At 64.5% G+C, this 18,400-nt stretch overlaps 1 protein-coding gene across 8 annotated transcripts; it reads right to left on the reverse strand.

Annotated features, from left to right (window-relative positions):
- Nucleotides 1–7: 7 nt before the first annotated feature.
- MTSS2 (MTSS I-BAR domain containing 2) lies at nt 8–17,283 on the reverse strand. 8 transcript variants are annotated; one of them, XM_055146284.1, is made up of 16 exons: nt 17,156–17,283; nt 14,168–14,229; nt 14,011–14,084; nt 13,205–13,289; nt 13,034–13,125; nt 12,876–12,950; nt 11,903–12,060; nt 11,730–11,837; nt 11,199–11,296; nt 10,063–10,189; nt 9,680–9,796; nt 9,043–9,123; nt 3,444–3,518; nt 3,083–3,256; nt 2,786–2,951; nt 8–2,426 (listed from the first exon to the last, which is right to left on the reverse strand). In XM_055146284.1, the coding sequence occupies exons 1-16, from the start codon at nt 17,222–17,224 to the stop codon at nt 1,660–1,662; spliced, it is 2,328 nt and encodes a 775-aa protein (XP_055002259.1). In that variant the 5' UTR covers nt 17,225–17,283; the 3' UTR covers nt 8–1,659. The 8 variants fall into 8 exon arrangements, with proteins under 8 accessions (XP_055002259.1, XP_055002258.1, XP_055002262.1 ...); XM_055146283.1 differs by having other exon boundaries at nt 10,063–10,285; XM_055146287.1 differs by lacking the exons at nt 9,043–9,123; nt 9,680–9,796 and adding an exon at nt 8,135–8,170 and having other exon boundaries at nt 10,063–10,285.
- Between the last annotated feature and the right edge of the window lie 1,117 nt (nt 17,284–18,400).

Raw genomic sequence — 18,400 nt, forward strand, 5'->3', positions numbered from 1 at the left:
GTCAAAAGACGCTTCTGAAAAGAATATTTCTCTGTACAAAATGAAAAAGAACAGGAACGTAAAGGAGTCCCCCCCACCCCCCAACCAGTTTTGATGCGGTATAGTCAGCTCGGATCCTGGGGGGCTGGGAGCTACCAGGTGGTCTTGGGGATGGAGAAGTTATGTACAGCCCAGGGGGACGGGGGTGGGGGGTGGCAGAACATGGGGGGCACCTCTGGCCGGACAGCGCCCCCACCGGGGACTCTGCTCCTTCCCACGGGGACCCGGCCCCAGCACCCCACCCCTGCCGTTCTGACCTTGCACCTCGCCATCCTGCAGCGTCCTCAGCCCTCCCTGGGGCCAGCCACCTCCTGCCCTCCCGCCGGGAGCCCGCTCCCTCTCCGGGGGCCCAAGCCGACACCCTGAGCGGGCACAGGCGCCCAGCACGGCCATTCCCAGGCCTACTGACTTACAGGAACCTTCTCTCCTCGGGAGCCCAAGAGGGCTCTGTCCACTCAGAGACCCCTGCAGTCCCCCAGGCCCCACTGGCCAGTTGCCTGTTCCCAGCACAGGAGCTACCAGCAGCTCCTGCGGGGCGCTGGGGGCACCGACCCCCGACCAGGCACAGCCACTCCGCTGGCCTGGGAACCCTGGCCCCGAGAGCCCCCTGCACACATGCCTTTACCCACTTCAGAGTCGGAGGGGAAGCGACCGCCAACAGCCTGGTCCCCACAGCGGACCTGGCGTTTGAACGCGGCCGCAGGAGTCCCTCCTCTGGGAAGAGCGACAGCGAAGCCCACCCGCCTTCTCAGGCCTTCCGGCCTCTCCACGACTCCAGCTTCCAGCTTCCGGGAGCCAGCTCGACCCCACTCTTGCCACGGGCCCTCCAGGCCCCTCAGGCACTCAGACACACCCTGTACTGTCCACCCTGTCTTCACACGGACGGACTCCGTCCGCGTCCTGTCAGTTCCACTGCATCCTTCTATTCATAAAACCATCCCGTCCCCTGATCCACACCACACCCCCTCCCCCCCCAAAAAAAGTGGTGAGAGCACCACCAAAGTGCCACCAGAGTTAAAGTTCCAACGTGCCCAGATGAGGATGGCCATCTGTGTGGCCTAATGATCCAGGCCCCAGACCCAGTCCTCCCCGCTGGAGGTGGTCCCCCTGGCTTTCCTCCCTGGCCCTACTTCCTAGCTTTAACCTGACCCCAACTTCCTGTCCCTGCGTCCTGGGCTCACCGGGCACCTGTGTCAGGTCTCCTGGGGGAGGAGAGCAGGACTTGGGAGGGTGCAGGGGAGGGTGGAAGAGGGACGATTAGGGTTCAAGTCCCGGTGCGGGCCCCTGCTGGGATCAGGGGACCCCCTGGGGTTGCCGTGCCTTGCAGAAGGCCGGAGGGGCAGAGTAGGCAAGAAAAGTAGAAAACAGGCTCGATGCAATTCAGCCCCGCGGGCTGGTCCTTCCAGTCCGGTTAGAAGTCGCTTCCGGTCTGCAAGCTGAAATTCAAGCTGGGGGTGGGGTGGGGTAGGGTCCTCTTTCCAATAAAGTGGCTTTGCCTGGGGTGACGTCAAGAAAACCCCCTACCCCCTCAGGCTGGCTGAGTCCGCTCTCCGCGCTGGCCCCGGCCTGGGGCTTCTGCAAGGGAGCCTCTTGCCGGCCCGGGGTGCGTTTGGGGTGCCATCACAAGATGCGGGGCGCCGACCTGTCGTTGGTGACGGTCCTGCGGAGCCGCACGCCGCGCCGGATGGCCACCAGCATGTCCTCGGCCGGCGGGTCGCCAGCGGCTGCAGGCGGGGGCGTGGGCGTCTCCTGGGAGGGCGCGGTCCCCAGCGCGCTGGGGAAGGGGAACTCGCCCTCGCCCAGCGCGTGGGCGCCCGCCACCAGCTCCCCCAGCTTCTCCACCAGGCTGTGCCGGTTGGCCGCCAGCTGCTGCTGCTCCTCGTCCTCGGCGCCCGGGCCGGCGGCCGTGTCGGGGCTGCCCCAGGCCGTGTTGGGGAGGCTCAGCCGCTTGGGCGAGGCCCGGGGCAGGTCCGGGCCCAGCGCGCCGGCGGCCGCGTCCTCGCAGTAGAACACGCACTCCTCGCTGCCCGCGCGCGTGGGGCCCGCGTAGCCGGGCGAGTCGGGCACGGTGGGCGTCTTGACGGGCACGATGGGCGGCCGGATGGGGATGGGGCCGGCGCTGGAGAGCGCGCGGCGCACGGCGGGCTTGGTGGAGGGCGTGCGGCGGATGGTGGCCACGCCCGGGGGCGCGCCCGAGGGCAGGCCGGCGGCGGGGGGCAGCCCGGCCGTGGGCAGCCCCGCCGTGGACGCTGGCCGCTTGGTCTGCAGCAGGCGGCGGTAGTTCTGCGCGATGTTGCTGTTGCGCGGGATGGTGGATGACTTGTCGAACTCGGCGGGGCCCTCGCCGTCTGCGTCCCCGTTCACCGAGTAGCAGTCATAGTCGGAGCCTGCGGGCGCACACGAGGCGGTGGGTGGGGCCCGCGACCGAAGCCCCGCCCCCTACGCATGGGGGCGGGACTTATAGCCAAAGCTCCGCCTCCCGGGTAGTCGTTGCCTCCTGCCAAAGCCCCGCCCTTGAAGAGTGTGGGCAACGCCTACCGCCAAAGCCCCGCCTTATCCCCGCCCCCAGGTACTACCTGACAAACTCCCGCCCTCAAAAGTATGTGCGTTGGGGAGGGCTAATAGCTGAAGCCCCGCCCCAGATGGGAGTGGGCAGGACCATTCCATTCCATAAAAGCCCGGCCCCATCCCCGCCTTCCTGGCCTCAGATGACCCTGTTGTCCTCCCCTGGGGGGCGGTCCCCTACCTTGTGATGGGATGGTGTCCTCGGAGCAGGAGGGCGTGGTGGTCTGCGTGCTGTAGCCGCTGGAGTACTGCAGTGAGTCCCGGCTGCTCTTTTGGTGCTCCAGGCTCAGGCCGCGGGTCAGCACCATGGCCAGGTCGCTGGCCGCAGGGGACACCTCCTCCCCGTGCTGGGTAGGGGGTGGGGTTGCAGAGCGCAGGCTGAAGCCTGGCCTCACTCCCCGTCCCCCTTGTGCCTGGCTCCAGACTGCCCCCCTCCAGTTCCCTGGCAGGGCCCCCAGTGTCTGGGAAGGGTACCTACCTTGGCGGCAATGGTGGCAGGGGACATGCGGGCTCGCGGCGCTTCCTCTCCGCTGGGGCCCAGGGGACTCCCCATGGCGGGGCCTGGCTCGGTGTCCCGGAGGACCTCCACGCGGTCCTTCCTCCGGGGCAGGGTGGTGCCCGGCTGCTCATGCGCCCCCCCCTTGGACCAGTCCTGCAGGGTCCGGTGGGTGGGTCAGGGGCCCCTCACGGTATTTAGGTTTGGGGGTTTCCAGCCCAAGTGAGGCCTTGGGCTCACAATCCCCACCCAGGGCAGACAAGGGGGAGTCCCGTGGTGGGGGCAGGAGGAAATGTGAGGCAGGGCTGGGGGTCTCCGTGCCCGCTGCAGGGGGGACACTGACCGAGGTAGGGGAGCTGCACTCGCTGACCGATTGGCAGGTCTCCGAGGCCTCTGAGGACGCAGAGCTGGAAGACTTCTGCTGGGGAGAGGAGAGCAGACCCGGTCACTCCTCAGGGCACAGGCGTCCCACCACAGTCCGGCTGATGACTAGCTGCTGGGGGCCCAGATGTAGCGGGCGAGGGGATGAGCCAACTAAGGGGGCAGGGCAGGGCTGGGCTACTGCCTGGAGGAGGCAGCCCTGTTCAGAGTTCCGCCTCATCTAAATGAAGCTGCGCTGTCCAGCCTGGTTTGGTGTTCTGCTGCCTTGCAGGCCACGCTGTATCCTGTTCTGACAGAGGGACGGGGGGTGTGTTACGTGCTCCTTAACCTTTCTACCCTGTGGGCGGCGCCGCTGTGCACACAGCTCCATGGTCCGAAGTTCTAACCAGTGGGCCAGAGCCTGGTTTGCAGCAGCGTTTCCATGCCTGTGGGCTGGCACCACCCCGGAGATGGTGGAGGCTGAAGACCACGGAGCTAGGTGACAAGACAGATGGTCCCGTCTGCAGGGGCATGGGGCCAAGGCTGCAGGACTCAGTGCCGGAAGGAGGAGCAGGGGCGGCAGAGGAGAGGGAGCTGCTAGGATGGGGTGGTGCTACTGCCAGGTCACGGGGGTCTCCAGGCATCCGGCGGGTAGGGGTCTGCCATGCACATGGCCAACCTGGGTTAGATCCCACATGGTCCCCCGAGCACTGCCAGGAGTAAATTCCTGAGTGCAGAGCCAGGAGTAATTCCTGAACATCGCCAGGTGTAACCCAAAAAGTCAAAGGAAAAATAAAGAAATTAAAAAATAGACTCCCAGGCCTTTTGCAGAGGATGGCAGCCAGGACAGGCTCATCAAAGCACCTGGAGGGGGAGTACAGCGGGAGGGTACAGCTGGGAGGGTTCAGTGGCGAGGGCGTTTGCCTTGCAAGGGGCTGACCTGGGTCTGATCCCCGGTATCTGTGAGCACTGCCAGGAGTAACTTCTAAGCATCACTGGGTATGGCCCCCCCCAAACAAAAACAAAACAAAAACAAAAACACATGAAACAGGAGTCAGAGAAAACTGTACACAGATTTAGGCTTCACTAGTGTCACTGCTATAGCACCCTTCACCAAAAACCTCAATGGAAAACTTTGGTTCATTCATGGAAAAGAGCCCGGATCAGCCGAGTGAAAGGAGGACTAGAAAGTGCTTCCTTTGCTAGTGTAGCTACAAGAATACCCAGACCATTCCTCCTAGGGGCTGGAGCGACAGCACAGCGGGTAGGGCGTTTGCCTTGTATACCGCCGTCCCGGGTATGCATATCTACCCAGCATCCCATATGGTCCCCTGAGCACCGCCAGGAGTAATTCCTGAGTGCAAAGCAAGGAGTAACCCCAGTGCACCGCCAGGTGTGACCCAAAAAGCAAAACAAAAGAACCCCAAGAAACGGACCATTCCCTCCTAGCTGCGCAAAAGACAAGGAGACAAGAGCTACTTGGTGGGGATGGAGCGACAGTACAGTGGGGAGGGTGCGTGCTATATGAGTGGCTGTCCTGGGTTCGATCCCCAGCATCCCATATGGCCTCCTAAGCACCACCAGGAGTAATTCCTGAGTGCAGAGCCAGGAGTAGCCCCTGAGCATCACTGGGTGTGGCTCTAAAACAAAACAAACAAAAAAAATACAAGGGATATTTGATAGTTGTATTGATACCACTAAGAGTTGCAATAAAAATTAAATGCCACCATTTCTACTCAGCCTCAGAAGTCCCAGGATGTGATATAGCAAAAGAGAGGGGGGGAAAAAGCCAAAGAATTAGAAAGGGGGAAAAAAGGGCACTATTATGATTATAAGATTATATATGCAGCATACTCAAATAATCTAAAATTGGGGGCCAGGTAGTGCAGTGGGTAGAGAGCTTGCCTTGCACGTGGCCAAACTAGGTTCCATCCCCAACACCCTATATGGTTTACTCATCCCCTCCAGGAGTGACCGCTGAGGAAGCCGGGAGTAAGCCCTGAGTACGGTTGGGTACGACCCCTAAAACAAAAGAAATCCCCCCAAAATAAAAAATGATCAGAATTAACAATATAATTGGAGAAAAGATCAATATACCCCCCAAATTGTCATTTTAAAGTAATAGTAACTAGCCACCAATAAACCATAAGAATTCAATATAATAGTATTAATGAATGTCAAATACTCAGGTCCCCCCAAAAAATTCAATAATAAATGTGCAAGACCTTTATATGAAAAGTCACAAAATATTTTGAGAGAAGCTAAAGCCAAAATAAAAGGGGATGATAGTGAAATCTCAGGAACTAATTATTTTTGAGGAAATGACAAGCTGATATTAAAATTTATAAGGAAATGCAAAGACAGATAAAGGTGATACTGAAGAATAAGCTACAGGACTTTCAATATTAGATATCCAAACTCAAAAATATTATGTTAACAGGTGTGATACTGGTGCAAGATCAGTGGAACAGAACACAAGCCCCTCGTCGGCCCGAGGCCCCAGCCCGACCCCAGACAGGGGCAGGACGCGGGGAAAGGGCCTTTGCAATAACCAAGCAGACATTCGCACGCACACAACAGGCCCCGCCTCACCCCCCCACAGTTCTAGGAAAATGGCAGACTGAAGTGAAGAAAGCCCAACAAAATTCCTTCTGCTCACGCGGGCACAGCACGGGGCTAGCAGCCCCTTTCTGGCAAGCGTGTGGTCCCACCTGTGTGACTCAGTCTGGCCAGCTCAGCGTTCCCCGGTTCTGCCAGCAGGGTAAAGGGTGCAGCCCTGGCGAGCGTGACGAGCAAGCACCACGCCACGTGAGCCCGCGTGCAGGCACCGCAACGAAGGATCGCAAAGTTCACGGCTGGGTGTGTGGGCATGTGACTGGGCGCAGGTGCTGAGTGCGTGAGCACGTGGCCGAGTGTGTGAACCTGTGGCGGAGTATGTGAGCACGTGGGCAAGTGTGGGAGCGTGTGGTTGAGCATGTGGCCAAGTGTGTGAGCCCCAACACTGGTGTGCCCGCCCTCTCCCTCGCCCTCTGCCCACGCGGCCCCACCACTAAATGTCCGAGCACCAACGTCAGCCATGCGTGGAACTCCAGGTCAGCACAACATCAACAGCAAATAAAAGGCGGGAAACGAAAGAGGCCTGCACAGAGGTTAAGGCGCGTGCCCTGCATGCAGTCAGAGTGAGTTCGATCCCCAACGCCACAAACGGTCGCCCAAGCACCACCAAGAAGTGACACAAGCCCAGAGCCAGGAGTCTCTGAGCATTGCTGGGGGTGACACAAAGAACAAACAACAGAAACAATAAAGGGACCACAGGGATAGGACAGGGGTGAAGGCACTTGCAGCTGACTTGGTGATCGATCCCCAACACCCCATATGGTCCCCTGAGCGGAGCCAGGAGTAGCCCAAGCACAGCTGGGTGTGGTCCCCAAGCTCTGATCCTGTCCAATAGAAACAGGGCCGCTTCTAGAGAAAAACACGAACTGTCTGTGCAGCCCGAAAGCTACCCTGACGATGAGCTCAAAGGACAGCTTGCCACGTCCCGAGACAAAGGCCTCGTTTAGCTCGTGAGCAGGGCCCGTTATGGGGGCGATAAGGCCCCAGAGACTCAGAGAAGACGCAGGGGCAGGGCACATGGGGACGACCCAGACATCCTGCCCGCCGCAGACACGAGACAGGCTGGCCCAGGTGGTTCCACCTTGCCAGGGAAGGCAGTGTGGACAGAGGCCCGAGGGCACCCCATGGCGAGCCCGGCAGGAAGTGCAGAAGCCAGGGTAGGAGGGCGCAGGGGAGGGACGAGCCCACGAGTGGGTTTCCTGCCCCCGGGGCAGTGCGCCCACGCAGGGACAGGAAGACCAAAGACCATCACCGGGCAGGACCGGGTCCTTCCAAAGCCCACGTCATGGCTGGAGACAGCACCATAGGGGGTTTCAGGGGGGGGCGGGCCGGCCCTGCACGCCACCAACACAGGTCTATCCCCGGCACTGAAGAGGGTCCCCTGAGCACCATCAGGAGTGACCCCTGAGCACAGAGTCAGGAGTAAGCAACCCCCTGAAACAACAAAGCAACCCAACAGCTAAGCCATGGAGGAAGAGAGGATGGGGGTCGGGGGGCCTCCGGAGACAGTAACTTCGGGCCAAGCCGGGGCGGGCCCTGGACGCAGACCTGGAGTTCCGGTGGAAACAGGCCCTTGTGGGAGAGACGAGGGGCCGCGCCCCGGGGAAAGGCTTGGTTTGACCGACTGCTCCGAAAGGGTTCGCGTCGCTGCTCGGTGCAACGTTTCTAAACACACCGAAGGGATTTCAAAGTGACAGGGGGACCCGGCCTGCCCGGCCACGTGGAGCAGCTCTGAAATAGAAAGTCCAGGGCAAGACGCAGGAGAGGAAATGACCGGGACAGAGGGACAGAGGCACAGGAGGCAGAGACGGTGAGAGACACGGCGGGGGGCGGGTGGGGGGGGGGAGAGAGAGAGAGAGACAGAGAGAGGAAAGAAAGTGGGAGTGAGGGCAAGAGAGAGAAAGAGCGAGAGAGCAAGAGCGAGACAGAGAGAGAGAGAGAACACGAGAGCGAGCGAGCAGCGCCCTGTGGGGAGCGTCAAAGACAGGGATGTGACTCAGCACCCCGAGACGACGCAAGCAGCCCGGCCGGGACAGAGCTCAGTGGCAGAGCACTTGCCTTGACCGTGTGAAGCCCCGGGTTCGATCCCTGGCGCTGCCAAAATAAACACATAAAAAAAGAAGGAAGGAAGGAAGATTGAGAAGCAATTAAAAGTGAGGAACAAAGAAATGTGTAAGCACGCGGTCGAGCTGTTTGCTTTGGTTTTGGAGCCACACCTGGCAGTGCTCACGGCTACTCCTCGTGTTGTGCTCCGGGATCCTTCCCGGTGGGGATCAAACCTGGGCTGGCCACATGGGAGGCAAGCGCCCCCCCTCGCTGTACTACCGCTCTGTCCCCACCACAGGACTCATCTGAACAGATGCAATCCAGGCCTGCCGTGGGGCTGCGGAGGCAGGTACCAGGGTGAAAGCGTGATGGCCCTGGTTCCAAACCTGGCAGCACGTGTGGTTTCTGAGCACTGCCAGGTGTGGCCCCCACGCCACACTAAACCCAAACCAAGAAAGCCAAGAGAGCTGCTATTCCTGTTCCCGAGGAGAGAAGACTGCAGGGCAGCTCCCGTGTGCTAAGGCCTGCATTATTCAGGAGGTGGGGCTGGGCCTTCGCTGGCACCGTCCGGGAAAACTCCAAGGGAACCTGCAGCTTAGAGTCCAGGCGAGGGGAAATGGTGGCAAAAGAAAAACCGGAAAGCACAGAAAAGAAAAAAAAAAAAAGCCCAAAAATTGGGGCGGTGCCTGCAGACGATCCCTGTCTGCCCCCCGGCACCGCGGGCTGGCTGAGAGTCCCGGGAGGGTCCCCCATGAGCACCAAATAAATAAATTAAATAAGCAACACATAGAAAAGCCTAAGTCATGAATTCAAATATACCAGGAATCATAATCAACATGCACAGACTGAAAAAGTCCAGTCTACTTAAGAAGCAGCGACTGTCAGGGCTGGGACAACAGGACAGCGGGTACGGCACTTGCCTTGAACGTGGTCGACCTGGGTTTGATCCCTGGCACCCCATATGGTCCCCGGAGGCTGCCAGGAGTAAGCCTTGGGCGCCGCTGGGTGGGGGCCCCCCCAAGAAATCCACAAAAACAAACAAAAAAGTAGATTGTCAGAAAGGGAAGGAAAGACCTCACATGGGGGGGCTGGGGCGATAGCACAGCGGGTAGGGCGTTTGCCTTGCATGCGGCTGACCCGGGTTCGATTCCCAGCATCCCATATGGTCCCCTGAGAACCGCGAGGAGTAATTCCTGAGTAACCCCTGTGCATTGCCGGGTGTGACCCAAAAAAGCAAGGCAAAAACAAAAAAAGACCTCACACGGTCTCCAAGGTTCACGTAAAACGTGAGTGTGAGAGGGTGTAAAGGCAGGATGGCGGGTGTGGCTGCAGAGAGCAGGGGTGAGGGACTCTGGTTCGAATCCCTGGCACCACGTCAGGGATTACCCTGAGTTCAGAACCAGGACTAGCTCCTGCGCACTGCCGGGTGCGACCCCAAACGGGGGCTGGGAGGGGGAAGGGAAAGAAAGCTGTCGCGGCCACAGATCTACGTGACCAGAAACAAAAGGCTCCAGGGGCTGGAGATGGCGGCGGAGGGTTCTGGGAACGTGCACACACCTGGCACGCGTCTGGCCGCCCGGAGGCAGCAACTCTGGGCCGGGCGGGGTGGGGAGTACGGGAGGGGAGGCCAGTGGACAGTTCCTTGGAGAAGGTCTGCTGGAAGGAACAGGGGGGCTGGAAGAAAGAGCGGGGGTGGGGACGCATGGGGACCTACCAGCACTGGTTTGTACCCACATGGGGTAGAGCCAGCACAGGCCCCAGACTTCCCCTATGGAAGGAAGAGAAGGATCCAGAAGGAGGCACTGGTGGTGGTGGTGCTGGTGATGGCCCAAATGCAGGGGTGTGGCGAGACCGCCCTCTGTCCTGGCTCTGGTCCCTGTCCCTCCCCCCGAGGCTCTGGATTTGGGGTGTGAAGACGAGACGCGCCCCCCGGCCCTCACCTGGCTGGTGATGTCGGAAGGCATGGGCGAGGGGGGCTTGGAGTAGGCGGGGTCCTGGGAGACGAAGCCCGAGTCGTGGGAGGAGACGCTGGACAGGCGGGCGGACGCGCTGGCCGGCTGCGCCAGGCTGCGGTAGCGACAGGTGGGGCTGGGTGAGTAGGCCTGGGCACCCCCGGGCCGTGGGGCGCCGCCACCCTTGGCACTGCCACCGCTGCTAGGGGCGCTGAGGAGGGGTGCGGCAGGGGGGAGAGGGAGACACAGGGGGTGTGCGGACGGGGTGACAGGGGAGGTGGGGGACAAGAGGGGGAAAGACAGTGTCAGACTAGAAGGCCCTGGGACTTGGGGACGGGTGGCCCGGGGAGGGGACAGTGTCAGAGCTGGCCCTGCCGCCTGGGAAGTCCCCTGCAACACTCTGGGGGCTGTGTCTGGGGACCCCCTGGCCGAGGTACCTGTCTGAGCCCCGATTACTCACGAAGAACAGCAGACCCGGGGCCCAGGGAAGGCGCCCTCTCTCTGTGTCTCCCTGTGTCTCTCCGTGTGTCCCTCCCTGTCTCTTCTCTCTCTGTGTCTCTCTCTTCTCTCTCTCTGTCTATCCCTGACTCTGTCTCTTCTCTCTCTGTGACTCTGTCTCTGTGTCTCTCCCTGTCTCTCTTGGTGTGTCCCTCCCTGTCTCTTCTCTCTCTGTGTCTCTGTCTCTCCCTGTCTCTCTATGTCTCTCTCTTCTCTCTCTGTGACTCTGTCTCTTTCTGTGTTTCTCCCTATCTCTCTTGATGTGTCCCTCCCTGTCTCTGTCTCTTCTTTGTCTCTCCCTGTCTCTCTCTTCTCTCTCTCTCTCTGTCTATCCTGACTCTGTCTCTTCTCTCTGTGACTCTGTCTCTCCCTGTCTGTCTCTGTCTCTTACTTTCTCTTCTCTGTGTCTCTGTCTCTTCTCTCTCTGGTCTCTATGTATCTCTGTCTCTTTCTGTGTCTCTCTCTGATGCCCCCTGGATGAAGTCACCACTGTGTCCCCCCATTTCTGCTAGCCAGACCCCCCCACCCCTGGGCTCCCCCCCATCCCCACCCTGGACACATGTGGTTCCTTGGGACGGGGAAGTCTCGTGGGCTCTGGGACCCGAATCCCGATGCGCGCCACACACCTGCACGTGCTGGCCTTGCGGGAGCTGGAGCTGCTGGGGGAGGGCGGGGGCGTCTGGTACGACCAGCTGTAGTCCGAGCCCTTCAGGTCTTTGATCACCTGCGCGGGGACACACGGGGTCACTGGGGCGGGGCGGGTGGCTGAGAGGACCCCCACTCTCTTCCCAAGTGAGGGCCAGCAGGAGACCCGTGGGAAGGACAGCAGCTCTGTACTCGGAACGGGGGTCGCCGGGGCTGGAGAGCCCCCCAGGCAGCTGTTGCCCTCTCTCGGGGGGTCACAGTCCTGGCCCGGGGCCAGGCCCCCTGGGCTCACACCCCCCTGAGCCGGTACCCAGCATCTCTCTGAGCCCCCGGGCCTCCCCGCAGAGGCGCGAAGGAAAGCTGGGTGCTCGGACTTCTGGGGAGCCTGCGGGCACAGAGGCGGGGCCGGCAACCCCCATGTCCGCCCCCCCGTAGCTGTGTGCGCATGCCTCTGCCTCTGGCTGTGTCCCCCAGACGCTGACCCCGCAGAGCGGCCCCGCTCCCCGCCGCACCTGCTCGCTGGCGGGGGGCAGCTTGTGGGGTTCTGCGGTCAGCACCACCAGGTCGTCGATGATGCCCTGCAGGTGCGTGATCTCGCCCAGCATGGTCAGCTCGCCGTTCTGCGGGAGAGGCCGCTCAGACCCGCGCGCCCCCACCCCCGCCCCCCGGCGGCCCCGGCACCCACCACCACGGGCTGCAGGAAGGCGATGAAGCTGCAGAAGCGGCCGCGCTCCTCGATCAGCGCCCGGCGCACCGCCTGCTTCTCCGTCTCCTCCAGCAGCAGGTACATGTCGTTCACGTCCTGCAGGGCACTGTCCAGCTGCGGCTGCAGGTCCCCCTTCCCTGCGGGTGACGAGAGGCCGCGCTGGGGAACCAGGGGACCAGGGAGAGCGGCCGGGGACCCGGGCCGAGGGGACAGACACGGGGGCGGGGGCAAGACACCAAAGCGGCCAGACTCCCCAGGTCCCGGCGGGCACAGGGCTGTGCCCAGAGTGTCTGGGCTTGGGGGAGCCCAGCAGGGGGGCTCCATGTCCCCTGTGACCCTCCCACCCGCCACTGCCCAGGGCCCGGGATGGAGGAGAGAGTGTCTCGGGGGCGGGGGGGCCCTGCAGGACGCAACACACCCGCCACCACAGCGCAGAAAAGCAGCGAGAGAGACAGAGAGAGGCGAGAAGATGGCGTGGGGAAGACAGCGAGGCGGGAGCTGGGAAGGACGCGGGCGGCAGCAGGGCGCCCCTCCCGTGCTGGCCCTGGACCCACCGCCTTCCCGGCTCCGCCTGGCTCGGAGATGCTCCTTCCAATGGCCCTGAGCTGGGGGAGGCAGACAGTTGTGACAGGGCCGGAGGAGCGGCTGGGGGGTGGGACATTTGACTTACCAAGTAGCTCTACAGGAAGAATGTGGAGGAGGAGAGACAGAGAGAGAAAGAATGTGTGAAAGAGCCGCATGGACAGCCACCCCTGGGGGCTGGGCCTGGGCCAGAGGGGCCAGGACTGGGGAGGGGGGCAGGGCGGTCCCCTCTGTCCCACCCAACACGCTGGAGGGGGCCTGTGTCCAGGGCTGGCTCTGCTGGCCAGGATGAGAGGCCCCTAGGGCGGCCCCAGGGCAGCGGGGGGGCTGAGGTGAGTGGGCTGGGGGCTGTCTCCCGCACCGCCTCTACCTTTGCGAGCTTTCTTCTGCAGCTTCAGCGTGTCCGAGGACTTCTTCTTGATCTCGTGCCGGGCACGCTTGTACTCTGTGTGCAGGGGGGTGAGAGAGGGGCGCTGGGATAGGGCGTCACAGGCAGCGGGCGCCTCCCCGGGCGAGCCCCTGCCCCACCTTTCGCGTGGTCCTTGTCCAGCTGGTTGGCCGACTTCTTCCAGTCCTCTATGCGCTCCTGCAGCGGGTTGATGAGGCTCTCCAGCAGGGCGCTGAGGGCAGGAGCGAGGTCAGTGCGTGGGGAATGCCGGCGCCCCTGCCTCTGCCCGCCTGCCCGCCACGCCCACTCACTTGGTGAACTGCCGCAGCTTGGTCTCGATGCTGCGGTGGCGCATGCACATGCGCGTGAGCGCTGAGCCGATGTCCCGCGTGGCCCCTGGAGAGGCAGGCGCGCGGGGTGGAACGAGGCCCCGCTGCAGTTCCGGGCGCGCGCCACGAGGGGGCGCGCCGGCCCGCGGAGGCCCCGCAGCCCGCGCCGCCCCCCCCAAGCATTCCGCAATCGGGCCAGGCCCACGGGAGCTTCCTGGGATTTCTGACCCCAGACCCCGCCGGGCCCAAAGAGCCAACCCAAACCTCCTCTTCCAGACCCTTGCCCCAAAGAGCCCCGCAGCAGGTGTGCTTGGTGTCACCCGCGGGAAGAAGGGCCCTGGGTCTTCCAGGCAGCGGGGCGTGGAGGCCAGCAGGGAATTCTCCTGCCCCTGTGCGCAGCCCCCACCCCACAGGACCCCCCTCCCAGGGCCAAAGGGGAGCGAGCGGGAGCTGAGCTCAGTGGTTAAGGGGTCCTTCAAGGTGCTAAAGCAAAAACTCTCCCGCAACTCCCCTGTAGCGCCTACAACCTTCCGGCCTCTCTGATGAGGGGCGTGGCCTCTCCACGAGCATCCCACCCAGAAGGACGAAGAGCTCAAGGTGCCCGCCCCCTCCATACTCTATTCAACCTTCCTCACCTTCCAGACCCACAGGGCACGTCCCTGTCCCTGCCTTCAGCCCGGGGCCATCCCAGGCCACTTCCAGGCTCCCAGTCACGTCCCTTCCCACCTGCAGCCACGCCCCTCCCACCTGCAGCCACGCCCCCACCTGCAGCCACGCCCCCTCCCTACCTCGCGTGTTGGTGGCCATGTCAGCCACTTTCTGGAAGGCATCCAGGAAGGCCACAGCAGCCAGCACAGTGGTCCTGGAGAGACGGGCAGGGAGTGGGCCGTGGGTGAGCTACCCTGCCTCCCGCTCAGTCCCCGGGGGTGCCCTGGGCAGTCTCACCTCAGCTGAGAGTGCAGCTTCGTGGCCTTGGAGTTGAAATCCTCCCAGATGGGGTAGGAGCTCTGCGGGGAGCGGGGAGAGCACTGAGGCGGGGGCACGGGCTCCTACGGCCCCACTCCCGGCCCCGCCTCCGACCGTATTTGGGGGGTATACAGGGAGGTGAGGTCTGTACGGGGCTTCCAGGGGCTGAGCCCAGCAGGGGCATGGGGTGGCCCCAGAACCCTGAGGGCCGAGGCAGGGTGCAGGCTGGCACGTCATGCTGGGTCTAAACTGGGGTTCCGGGGGGGGGCCCCCACCCCGTGGCCAGGAAGCGGCTGCCAGGCTGGCCGGCGGTGGTGCGGGCTCCCAGGCTCCCGCCGGCCGGCCAGCCCCGGGCTGAATGGGGCCTTGTGCGCCACAGAGCTGCCACAGTCACTTCCCCAGCCCTCCCGGGGACACAGTGTGGCCTTTATCCCAGCCTGGCCCCCACTGCGGCCGGGAGGGCCTTTCCCAGGAGGGAGGGAGGGCTCCCGGCCACTGCCTGTCCAGTCTGATCAAGGGGCTGCCCAGGTGCCCTGCAGGGCCCCCCCCAGCCTCCATCCTGGCGGGGGAACCCCAAGAAGCTCCTGCCGTGCTGTGGCGGGAGGCAGAGACCTCAGCTCCCAAGGGACACAGGCCCTTAGCTCGGGGTGAGCATGGCCTGCAGGGGGGCTCCCCGGGGGCGCTCAGGGAAAGCAAACATTTGCTGACACAGGCCAGGCCAGGCTCGGCAGGAAGGGGTCGAGGTCGCGGGGGGCAACTGAAAGCCAGAGACCCTCAGTCCCGAGCCCTTCTGGGGAGAGGCAGTGAGGGGCGTGGGGCAGCTGGGGAGATACAATTCCGACCCCACTTCAGTCTCCCCAGTCTGGGTCCCCCTCCCGAGTGGGCAGGGAGTCCCCACCACGGAGACTTGGGGAGTCAGGAGGGGCCGCTGACAGCAACCCTGCTGAGGCCGTCACAACACTGCTGTCCCTGGCTTTTGTCCCCGTGGAAGCAGGGCTTGCGGGTGGCTGGGGGGTGTGGTGTGCGTGTGGGGTCCTGGTGCCCAGAAGCAGTGGGCGCCTCAGCCCACTGGGCAGATGAGAAAACTGAGGCCTTCGGGGATGAGGCTGAGTCAGGCTCCCATCCTGTCGGACTCATTCCTGTGCTGCGGCCCTAACTTCCACGGGTGCTGGTGTAGAGACTGTCCCTAGAGGCAGTGGGGGCTGCCCGGAGACACACGTGTTAAGGAGGCCCGTGGCCTGGACCAGTCGCTCTGGGAGTCTGGCGGGTCAGCCAGGGGCAGTGAGATGGGAAAATGGGGGCAGTGAGGCCCGCTCCTTTCCCCATCTCTGAGGGGGGCCAGCACCCCCACCCCGAGCCCCTGCGCATCAACAACGGGTCAGGCCGGGACTCTGGGGAGCCAGGAGGGGGGCTGTAAGGGCCCTCGGGGGCCAAGCCCAGGTGCCCCACCTGGCCGTGCCCCCAGGGCAGTCCTCCTGCCTCAGTGGCTCAGGTCAACGCTGACCTCAGGTCCACGTGATGCACCTCCAGGTGGCCCAGCCTGGCTCCGTCCCTGGCCTTGACACAGGCGTGTGCCACAGATAAGGCCAGATGGGCCCTGGCACCAGCCCAGGTGGACACGCGCCCTGTTTGCCCCACACCTCCTGCCACCGTCCAGCCGCGTCCCTCTCACCCCAGAATTCCTGCCAAGGTGCCTGGGGCGGATTTGTGCCGTGCTGGCTGGAGGCTCCCCAGGGAGGTGGGTCTGGGGGTTCGGGGAGACCAGGGAGATGGCCTCTGGGCCTGAGGGGCTGCTGCAGACCACCAGACCAGGGCTTCGGAGGGCTAGCAGAGGGGGCTGGGGTGATCAGCAAGGGACAGTCTGTGGGGGCACTGCATTGTGGTGAGCCCGACCCTACTGCCCAGGCGACAGGGGAGGGGGCTCAGGCTCCCAGGGTGCAGGGGTCTCGTGACAGCCCCAAGACCCTGCCTCTTCTCCAGTCCCTGGCCGCCCGCAATCCTCAGCCCCCCCTCCCCGGCCCGGCTGCAATCCTGCTTTGTGCTGTGGAGTGTCACCTACTGGGTGGCTGATGTCACAGGGGGATTCTGGGTTTGTACCTGAGAGTGTGTGATCTGCAGGGGGTGGGGGCACTGGGCGCTCAGCCCCCTCCCCCCTACGGTTTGGTCCCAGGCGCTCCCCAGTGCTGGCCCTCTGCCTCCCTCCCAGGGAGCCCTGCCAACCACTAGCCTTTTTGGGGGGAGCTCAACAATGAGGGGTGAGGTTAGGGACGGTCGCCAAGTGTCTCCTTAATGACCTTGAGCTAGCTGCGAGCCTCAGTTTCCCCACCTGGTGCATGGCCTGCTCCAACCTGACCTTGGGCCACTGAGGGTGGGGGTGGGGGTGGGGAGCCGGCCGGGGGTTGGGGCCTGGCGGGGGAGGGGGGGTTAGAGGGAGAGAAGACCTTCCTTCCGGGGTGCCACCAGCCCCGTCCTCCTGCTCCTGGCAGGTGATGGAGGCCCAGGGACGCCGGGGCTCAGCCTGGCGCTGGTGGCGGGTCGCGCTGCCGCAGGCTTGGGCCGCAGAGGCCGCGGCCAGCAGGCAAGGAGTTAAGGGGTCTCGGTTTATTATTTCCCCAGCCTTCCCCATGACAGCATTGTCTGGGCTCCGGGGCCGGGCCGTCGGGGAGGAGGCGTCGGGGGTGGGGGGCGTGGGGGGAGGACGACGAGTGGAAGGGGGCGGCGGCCCGCGAGACCCCGGCCGGATCCGGTCTCCCGGGGGAGCCCACCCCCATTCGTGGTTTGGAGGGTCCGGGCCGCGGGGAGGCGGCGTGCGCGCAAGCTCGGGCCGGGACCCCGCGGGGACCGGGGCGAGCCCGGCCGCGCACGGACACCGCGACACCCCCCGGCCCGGGCGCACGCAGGCCGGCCCCGCGCGGACAAGGACACGGGCGCCGCGCCCCGCGCCCCGCGCCCCGCCCGCCCCGCTACCTTCATGTCGTTGACGATGGCCTGGAAGAGCCCGCCCAGGGCCCCGCACTCCTTCTCCGCCGTCTCCATCTCGGGCGGCGCGGGGCGCGGGCGCGGCGCGGGGCGCGGGCGCGGGGCGCGGGCGCGGGGCGGCGGGGCCGGGGCCGGGGCCGGGCGCTCGCTCGGGGCCTCCGGGGCCTCGGGCCGCGCTCAGCGGCCGGCCGCGCGGCGCTCGGGGGTGGCGGGCCGCGGCGGGGCGGCGCGGGCCATGACGCGGGGGGCGGGCGGCGGCGCGGGGGGCGCGGCAGCTGGCGGCGCGGCCGGGCGCGGGCACTGAGCGCGGCGGTAATCGGAGCCGCCGAGGCTCGGCGTCACGTGGGCGCGGCGGAGGGAGGACCGCGCGGGAGGAGGGCGGCGGCGGGAGCAGCGCCGGCCCCCGCGGCCCGAGCCCCGGGCTTTGAAATCCGAGCCCCGCGCCGCCAGACTGGTCGGGCCAGTGCGGCCCGGCGGGCGCGGGCGCCTCCGCTGGGCCGGGCGGGGGCGGGGTCCCCCGGGACGCCCCCACCCCCACCGCCCCGCCCCCCTCCGGCCTCTGGTTCCCCCCGCGGGGGCTCGTGCACCGCACCCCGTGGCGGCGCAGGGCGCCACCCCGCACTGGCCCGCGGGCGGCCCATCCCGGGCACCCTCCTTCCCAAGTTCCACCTTCCACTAGCTCTTTGGCGCCTTTTCCAAGCCGTGCTGGTGCCATCTGGATGGGGTGCCCAGGCTTTCTCTGTGTGCGCGCGCGTGTGTGCATGTGCGTGTGTGTGTTGAGTGGGGGCTGGTGCTTGGGCGACTTCCTCCAGGTGGGGGGGAGCTGGGGGAACCAGCAGAGGTGGCTCTCTCCAGTCGTGTGCGCAGGCTGGCGACCGCGGGCACAGCCTCGCGTCCTGGAGATGCAGGAGGGACTCGGGGAGTGGAAAGACAGCGGAGGGGCACTGGGGTTCCCGGGGGAGGCGGGCACCGGCTCCTCCCCCCACTCCTTCCCGGGGGCGTCTGGGGCTGGTTCTGCTTCCCCGGTGAGCTGAGCCAGCACCTGGGGTGAGGCGGCTTGCGGGCCTGGTGTGCTGAGCACCCCGCTGAGCCCCACTCAGGGGTGGGCACCCCAGGCTGCCTTTCCAGCTACCAGCTCGGTGCCCTTCCAGACTCCTGGGCTCTGCGCAGTCATCCCTGGGGACCCGGGATGGAAAACCCCCAACAGGCCCCAGGACCAGCTAGGTGGCACCC

Source organism: Sorex araneus, chromosome 8 (assembly GCF_027595985.1).
Source record: "Sorex araneus isolate mSorAra2 chromosome 8, mSorAra2.pri, whole genome shotgun sequence".
NCBI lineage: Eukaryota > Metazoa > Chordata > Mammalia > Eulipotyphla > Soricidae > Sorex > Sorex araneus.

What these genes read in the sequence shown, in the direction of transcription:
- MTSS2 (XM_055146283.1), bottom strand. Translation starts at nt 17,224, where the DNA reads ATGGAGACGGCGGAGAAGGAGTGCGGGGCCCTGGGCGGGCTCTTCCAG. An exon ending in CGCAAGGCCAGCACGTGCAG is followed by an intron (nt 10,286 to 11,198) that starts GTGTGTGGCGCG and finishes ACCCCTCCTCAG; the next exon opens with CGCCCCTAGCAGCGGTGGCA. An exon ending in GGCGGCCAGACGCGTGCCAG is followed by an intron (nt 9,124 to 9,679) that starts GTGTGTGCACGT and finishes GCCCCCACCCAG; the next exon opens with CGGCGCCCAAGGCTTACTCC.